Genomic DNA, 8,756 nt, shown 5'->3' on the forward strand with positions numbered 1-8,756 from the left:
ACAGGACTCTACACACCAACAGGACTCTGACAGGACTCTACACACTGACAGGACTCTACACACTGACAGGACTCTACACACTGACAGGACTCTGACAGGACTCTGACAGGGCTCTACACACAGACAGGACTCTACACACCGACAGGACTCTACACACCGACAGGACTCTACACACCAACAGGACTCTACACACCAACAGGACTCTACACACCGACAGGACTCTACACACCGACAGGACTCTACACACCGACAGGACTCTACACATCGACAGGACTCTACACACCGACAGGACTCTACACACCGACAGGACTCTACACACTGACAGGACTCTACACACCGACAGGACACTACACACCGACAGGACTCTACACACTGACAGGACTCTACACACCGACAGGACTCTGACAGGACTCTACACACTGACAGGACTCTACACACCGACAGGACTCTACACACCGACAGGACTCTACACACCGACAGGACTCTGACAGGACTCGACACACTGACAGGACTCTACACACCGACAGGACTCTACACACTGACAGGACTCTACACACCGACAGGACTCTACACACTGACAGGACTCTACACACTGACAGGACTCAGACAGGACTCTACACACAGACAGGACTCTACACACTCACTCCAACACACACAACATGCAAACACATCACATTTTGGATGTGATGTTTGGAACTCGGTAGTGAGTGTTGCAAACGAGGACAGACGATTTTTACGCGCTTCAGCACTCGGTGGTCTCGTTCTATGAGCTTGTGTGGCCTACCACTTTGCGGCTGAGCCGTTGTTTCTCCTAGACGTTTCCACTTCACAATAACAGCACTTACAGTTTATCGGAGCAGCTATAGCAGGACAGACATTTGACGAACTGACTTGATAGAAAGGTGGCATCCTATGACGGTGCCACGTTGAAAGTCACTGCGCTTTTCAGTACGGGCCATTTAACTGCCAATGTTTGTCTAAGGAGATTGCATGGCTGTGTGCTCGATTTTATACACCTGACAGCAACAGGTGTGTCTGAAATAGTCTAATCCACTAATTTGAAGGGGTGTCCACATACTTTTGGCCATGTAGTGTGTCAACCTCTATCACTTCAATATCCCTGCACATTGTAAATATGGTATTGGAACTGACCCTGTATAAAGCTTCTTACTTTCTCCTGTTCTTTTTCTTCCTAACTTGTTATTTTTAGTACTACATTGATTACTACATTGATGGTGTCAATGTTTGTAAGAAAAAGGCATTTCACTGTACTTGTGCAGGTGACGTTAAAACTTCAACTTGTATGGTTGAATGTGTACTGTGTATATGAGGTTGTGTGTCAGAGTGGCTGGTGCAACAATCCCTAACCAGCCTACCATTGTCCTCCCAAATCTCTTATTTTCCTCCCCCCTCTCTCTTTTTCTCTCTACTCACCCCTCTCCATTCTACTCACCCCTCTCTTTCTCTCAATTCTGCTCCCGCTATACTCCTCGTCACCTTCTCAAAACCCATTTCTGATCCAATTGGTTTTGAGGAGACGAGGAGAGAGGAGTATGAGATCTTCACAAAGACTGGTCACTAACCCCCCTTTCTCCTTTCTTACCCAACCCCATCCCCCCTCACCCCTCTCCTTTTACCCATCCTCATCCTCCACTCTCCACCACCCCTCTCTCCTCTCTTCTCTCTTACCCATCCTCATCCTCCACTCTCCACCACCCCTCTCTCCTCTCTTACCCATCCTCATCCTCCACCACCCCTCTCTCCTCTCTTACCCATCCTCATCCTCCACTACCCCTCTCCTCTCTTACCCATCCTCATCCTCCACTCTCCACCACCTCTCCTCTCTTACCCATCCTCATCCTCCACTCTCCACCACCCTCTCTCCTCTCTTACCCATCCTCATCCTCCACCCCTCTCTCCTCTCTTACCCATCCTCATCCTCCACTCTCCACCACCCCTCTCCTCTCTTACCCATCCTCATCCTCCACTCTCCACCACCCCTCTCTCCTCTCTTACCCATCCTCATCCTCCACTCTCCACCACCCCTCTCTCCTCTTACCCATCCTCATCCTCCACTCTCCACCACCCCTCTCCTCTTACCCATCCTCATCCTCCACTCTCCACCCCTCTCTCCCCCATCCTCATCCTCCACTCTCCACCCCTCTCTTACCCATCCTCATCCTCCACTCTCCACCACCCCTCTCCTCTTACCCATCCTCATCCTCCACTCTCCACCACCCCTCTCTTACCCATCCTCATCCTCCACTCTCCACCACCCCTCTCTTACCCATCCTCATCCTCCACTCTCCACCACCCCTCTCCTCTTTTACCCATCCTCATCCTCCACTCTCCCTCTCTCCTCTTTTACCCATCCTCATCCTCCACTCTCCACCACCCCTCTCCTCTTACCCATCCTCAACTCTCCACCACCCCTCTCCTCTTACCCATCCTCATCCTCCACCCCTCTCTCACCCATCCTCATCCTCCACTCTCCACCCCTCTCCTCTCTTACCCATCCTCATCCTCCACTCTCCACCACCCCTCTCTCCTCTTTTACCCATCCTCATCCTCCACTCTCCACCACCCCTCTCCTCTTACCCATCCTCATCCTCCACTCTCCACCCCTCTCTTACCCATCCTCATCCTCCACTCTCCACCCCTCTCTCCTCTCTTACCCATCCTCATCCTCCACTCTCCACCCCTCTCCTCTCTTACCCATCCTCATCCTCCACTCTCCACCCCTCTCCTCTCTTACCCATCCTCATCCTCCACTCTCCACCACCCCTCTCTCCTCTCTTACCCATCCTCATCCTTCTCTCTCTCCTGTGCCAGATGGATTGAACAGTATCTACTGTTAGTGAAGAGGTCAGACAGTCCATCATCCCCCAGACAGTCCTTCCCCCCTTCAACTCTTCATCTTTAACCTCCATTAGAAAATGGACATCTCAAAACAAAACTGAACTTTAAAAAGAATCATAACAAAGAGACTGAGGTTTGGTCGTTGAGATAAACACCTAGTTCATCTTCTCTTTATTCCTACAGCTGTACAGAGCTCTCTCTCTCTCACTCAGTCATCATTAGAAAATATACAAACTACAAATTAAACGTTAGGTCTACATCGCGACGCATTGGATATAACAAAACACTGATGATACAGTGGTATGATAAAAAAAAACAGACATCATTCATCATCTTCCTCCTCCTCTTCATCGCTGATGACGTACTTCTTTGCCTTCTTGGGTTCCACCTCCTCCTCCTCATCCTCCTCAGCCTTCCTCTTCCCTGAACTCTCCCCTTCCTAGAGAGAGAGGGGAGAGAGGGGGAGGAAGAAAGAGGGTGGAGAGAGACAGGAAAAATGTGATTTGACTCACTTCAGATGTGCGTCAAAGTGATTTGTTACCTGAACTAGATTCCTATATGTAGTGATTAACACTGCCTTCTGCTGGTAGATCATAGGAGTGCACCCTCTGTCACAACTCATCTCTCCATTCTCTCACTGTACTAAAACCTGTGTGTGTGTGTCTCACCTCGTCAGAGTCTAGTTTCTTGGCCTTGAGCAGTCTCTGGGCTTTATCATCATCAGAACCCTCATCACTGTCAGACGAGTAGATCCTAGCCCGCTCCTCTATATGGAGAGAGGAGGGGGGGGGGAGAAAGAGTGGAGGAGAGATGGAAGAGAAGAGAGAGACGGAAGAGTGGAGGAGGGGAGGGGGACGGAAAAGGGGAGGGGGACGGAAAAGGGGAGGGGGACGGAAAAGGGGAGACGGTGGAGAGAAAGGGAGAGAACGCATTGACATGAGCAAATACAAACACTTTCACTGTCTCCTCAGTCCTCCTCCCTTGTATTTAATCTGGATGTGTCTCTGTTTAGATATGGTGTGTGTCCTCACCCCTCAGTCCTCCTCCTCCTCCCTTGTATTTAATCTGGATGTGTCTCTGTTTAGATATGGTGTGTGTCCTCACCCCTCAGTCCTCCTCCTCCTCCCTTGTATTTAATCTGGATGTGTCTCTGTTTAGATATGGTGTGTGTCCTCACCTCTCAGTCCTCCTCCTCCTCCCTTGTATTTCATCTGGATGTGTCTCTGTTTAGATATGGTGTGTGTCCTCACCTCTGTCCTCCTCCTCTTCCTCCCTTGTATTTAATCTGGATGTGTCTCTGTTTAGATATGGTGTGTGTCCTCACCTCTCAGTCCTCCTCCTCTTCCTCCCTTGTATTTAATCTGGATGTGTCTCTGTTTAGATATGGTGTGTGTCCTCACCTCTCAGTCCTCCTCCTCCTCCTCCCTTGTATTTAATCTGGATGTGTCTCTGTTTAGATATGGTGTGTGTCCTCACCTCTCAGTCCTCCTCCTCCTCCCTTGTATTTAATCTGGATGTGTCTCTGTTTAGATATGGTGTGTGTCCTCACCTCTCAGTCCTCCTCCTCCTCCCTTGTATTTAATCTGGATGTGTCTCTGTTTAGATATGGTGTGTGTCCTCACCTCTCAGTCCTCCTCCTCCTCCCTTGTATTTAATCTGGATGTGTCTCTGTTTAGATATGGTGTGTGTCCTCACCTCTCAGTCCTCCTCCTCCTCCCTTGTATTTAATCTGGATGTGTCTCTGTTTAGATATGGTGTGTGTCCTCACCTCTCAGTCCTCCTCCTCCTCCCTTGTATTTAATCTGGATGTGTCTCTGTTTAGATATGGTGTGTGTCCTCACCCCTCAGTCCTCCTCCTCCTCCTCCCTTGTATTTCATCTGGATGTGTCTCTGTTTAGATATGGTGTGTGTCTTCACCCCTCAGTCCTCCTCCTCCTCCTCCCTTGTATTTAATCTGGATGTGTCTCTGTTTAGATATGGTGTGTGTCCTCACCCCTCAGTCCTCCTCCTCCCTTGTATTTAATCTGGATGTGTCTCTGTTTAGATATGGTGTGTGTCCTCACCCCTCAGTCCTCCTCCTCCCTTGTATTTAATCTGGATGTGTCTCTGTTTAGATATGGTGTGTGTCCTCACCCCTCAGTCCTCCTCCTCCTCCCTTGTATTTAATCTGGATGTGTCTCTGTTTAGATATGGTGTGTGTCCTCACCCCTCAGTCCTCCTCCTCCCTTGTATTTAATCTGGATGTGTCTCTGTTTAGATATGGTGTGTGTCCTCACCTCTCAGTCCTCCTCCTCCTCCCTTGTATTTAATCTGGATGTGTCTCTGTTTAGATATGGTGTGTGTCCTCACCTCTCAGTCCTCCTCCTCCTCCTCCTCCTCCCTTGTATTTGCTCTTGATGGCGGCCAGGCTGACCGACTCGTCCCCCTCCTCATCGTCGTCATAGCGATCAGGCTCCAGGTAACCGGCGCTCAGCCCTCGTTGGTGCTGCTTCTCTCTCATCCGCCGCTGTTGGCCCTCACGACGGATAGACGCACGCAGACGCTCCTCCTCTTTCTGTGGGGGGGGGCGGGGGAGGAGCAGGAGGAGAGATGGGTCAACATTTTAACCCCTCAAATGAGATAAGGTTTCGTCCTGTCTATTTGAAATGTTCTGAGAAAATATAGGAGACTGTAATCAGCAATAGAAGCCCAGTCAGTGCTTCTAGTAACAACAGAAAGTCTGTCTCGTCTCCAGACTGTAGTTATTATACTGAACAAAAATATAAACCGCAACATGTAAAGCAGAAAGAGGAGGAAGGGAAGCGCTACTAAGGTACACAATAGTACATGTTGGTAGGTAGGAGGTGCTCTTTGGTAAAAGGGGTAAATTGGTCATCAAAAAGAGAGGAGGACCAAGGCACTCTTCATATAATTCATTAAAATGCCTTAATTAGCATGTTCAATAGAAACAAAGTTTTTTTTATTTTTTTAAATGACGCATTTGGGCTGCATGGCCTTCGTCAGGGAGTACAACCAAAAAAAAGAATACAATGTCCTCTTTTTAACAGCTTTTTTGAACAGCAACGTGAAGTGTCGGTCCCATGTTTTTACTGAGCTGATATATATACGATTCAAGAAATGTTTCATATTCACAAAAAAAGCTTATCTCTCTCAAATGTTGTCCACAAATTTATTTACATCTCTGTTAGTGAGAATGTCTCTTTTGCCAAGATAATCCATCCACCTGACAGGTGTGGAATATCAAGAAGCATGATCATTACATAGGTGCACCTTCTGCTGGGGACAATAAAAGGCTACTCTAAAATGTGCAGTTTTGTCACATAATACAATGCCACAGATGTCTCAAGTTGAGGGATGCTGACTGCAGGAATGTCCAGAGAATTTGATGTTAATTTCTCTACCATAAAGCACCTCCGTAACATAGTTTTAGAGAATTTGGCAGTACGTCCAATCGGCCTTACAACCACACCAGCTCAGGACATTCACATCCGACTTCTTCACCTGCGGGATCGTCTGAAATCAGCCACCCAGACAACTGTTGAAACTGTGGGTTTGCACAACTGAAGAATTTCTGTACAAACTGTCAGAAACCGTCTCAGGGAAGCTCATCTGAGTGCTTGTTGTCCTCACCGGGGTCTTGACCTGACTGCAGTTCAGTTGTAACCGACTTCAGTGGGAAAATGCTCCCCTTCGATGGCCATGCTGGACAGGTTTCAACTGTACCAGGCAGATGGCAGACAGCATGTATGGTGTTGAGTGGGCGAGCAGTTTGCTGATGTCAACAGAGTGCCCCATGGTGGTGGTGGGGTGATGGTATGGGCAGGCATGCGCTACGGACAACGAACACAATTGCATTTTATCGATGGAAATTTGAATGCACAGAGATACTGTGACGAGATCCTGAGGCCCATTGTCGTGCCATTCATCCGCCGCCATCACCTCATAATTCAGAATGATAATGCACATCCCCATGTTGCAAGGATCTGTACACAATTCCTGGAAGCTGAAAATGTCCCAGTTCTTCCATGGCCTGCATACTCAGACATGTCACCCATTGAGCATGTTTGGGATGCTCTGGATCAACATATACGACAGCGTGTTCCAGTTCCATATCCAGCAACTTCACACAGCCATTGAAGAGGAGTGGGTCAACGTTCCACAGGCCACAAATCAACAGCCTGATCAACTCAATGTGAAGGAGATGTGTCACGCTGCATGAGGCAAATGGTGGTCACACCAGATACTGACTGGTTTTCTTTATCTAAGGTATCTGCGACCGACAGATGCATATCTGTATTCCCAGTCATGTGAAATCCATAGACCAAGGCCTAATGCATTTATTTCAATTGACTGATTTACTTATATGAACTGTAACTAAGTAAAATCTTTTAAAATTGTTGCATTTTTTGCGTTAATATTTTTGTTGAGTGTAGTTCTGCTAACATCACACATCTCATAACCTTATTACATGACATCCTATATGTGTCACGCCCTGGCCTTAGTTATCTTTGTTTTCTTTATTATTTTAGTTAGGCCAGGGTGTGACATGGGGGATGTATGTGTTTTGTATTGTCTAGGGTTTTTTGTATGTTTATGGGGCAGTGTTAGGTCTAGGTGTATGTATGTCTATGGTTGCCTGGATTGGTTCTCAATTAGAGACAGCTGTCTATCGTTGTCGCTGATTGAGAGCCATATTTAGGCAGCCATAGTCATTAGGTAGTTTGTGGGTGATTGTCTATGTGTAAGTTGCCAGTGTCTGCACTTATTGTTTGTATAGCTTCACGTTCGTCTGTTTGTTGTTTTGATTAGTTTGTATAGTGTTCGTTTCGTTTTCGTCTTCATTAAAGAGAGAATGTATTGTTATCACGCTGCGCCTTGGTCCTCCTCACTTAAATGTTACGACGAACGTGACAATATGAAACCACACAGTCCAGCGTGTGTTACCTTGATCATCTCATTGCGTTGAGACTCAGGGTCTCGTCCAGCCATGGGCAGTATTCTAATCTTCTGGGTCTTAGAGCAGCGGTCAGCCAGAGAGAGGGTCATCTTCCTGTGGGTGGCGCTGTCTGTGGAGTGGGGTCTGGAGAGAGAAAACACAGCTTTATATCTCAAATCAGACATTCATGTTTGTTCCTTCAAACTGAAAGAGGAACAGCGTGTCATAACACTGTACCAAAACAAGTCCCGTTCTAATACTGTACCAAAACAAGTCCTGTTCTAATACTGTACCAAAACAAGTCCCGTTCTATTGTAATACTGTACCAAAACAAGTCCCGTTCTATTGTAATACCGTACCAAAACAAGTCCCGTTCTATTGTAATACCGTACCAAAACAAGTCCCGTTCTATTGTAATACCGTACCAAAACAAGTCCCGTTCTATTGTAATACCGTACCAAAACAAGTCCCGTTCTATTGTAATACCGTACCAAAACAAGTCCCGTTCTATTGTAATACTGTACCAAAACAAGTCCCGTTCTATTGTAATACTGTACCAAAACAAGTCCCGTTCTATTGTAATACTGTACCAAAACAAGTCCCGTTCTATTGTAATACCGTACCAGAACAAGTCCCGTTCTATTGTAATACCGTACCAAAACAAGTCCCGTTCTATTGTAATACCGTACCAAAACAAGTCCCGTTCTATTGTAATACTGTACCAGAACAAGTCCCGTTCTATTGTAATACTGTACCAGAACAAGTCCCGTTCTATTGTAATACTGTACCAGAACAAGTCCCGTTCTATTGTAATACTGTACCAAATCAAGTCCCGTTCTATTGTAATACTGTACCAAAACAAGTCCCGTTCTATTGTAATACTGTACCAAAACAAGTCCCGTTCTATTGTAATACTGTACCAAAACAAGTCCCGTTCTATTGTAATACCGTACCAAAACAA

At 46.8% G+C, this 8,756-nt stretch overlaps 1 protein-coding gene across 1 annotated transcript; it reads right to left on the bottom strand.

Annotated features, from left to right (window-relative positions):
* Positions 1 to 2,991: 2,991 nt before the first annotated feature.
* Positions 2,992 to 7,942, bottom strand: LOC120043680 (RNA polymerase-associated protein LEO1-like). The gene is made up of 4 exons (XM_038988234.1): positions 7,804 to 7,942; positions 5,209 to 5,413; positions 3,528 to 3,625; positions 2,992 to 3,298 (listed from the first exon to the last, which is right to left on the bottom strand). The coding sequence occupies exons 1-4, from the start codon at positions 7,903 to 7,905 to the stop codon at positions 3,182 to 3,184; spliced, it is 522 nt and encodes a 173-aa protein (XP_038844162.1). The 5' UTR covers positions 7,906 to 7,942; the 3' UTR covers positions 2,992 to 3,181.
* Positions 7,943 to 8,756: the final 814 nt, after the last annotated feature.

Source organism: Salvelinus namaycush, unplaced genomic scaffold (assembly GCF_016432855.1).
Source record: "Salvelinus namaycush isolate Seneca unplaced genomic scaffold, SaNama_1.0 Scaffold999, whole genome shotgun sequence".
In the NCBI taxonomy this organism is placed as follows: Eukaryota; Metazoa; Chordata; class Actinopteri; order Salmoniformes; family Salmonidae; genus Salvelinus; species Salvelinus namaycush.

Coding starts and splice junctions, on each gene's coding strand:
- LOC120043680 (XM_038988234.1), bottom strand. CDS start 7,905: ATGACCCTCTCTCTGGCTGACCGCTGCTCTAAGACCCAGAAGATTAGA. Junction 5,414..7,803: donor AACGCAATGAGATGATCAAG/GTAACACACGCT, acceptor CCCCCCCCACAG/AAAGAGGAGGAGCGTCTGCG. Junction 3,626..5,208: donor AGGAGGAGGAGGACTGAGAG/GTGAGGACACAC, acceptor CTCTCCATATAG/AGGAGCGGGCTAGGATCTAC.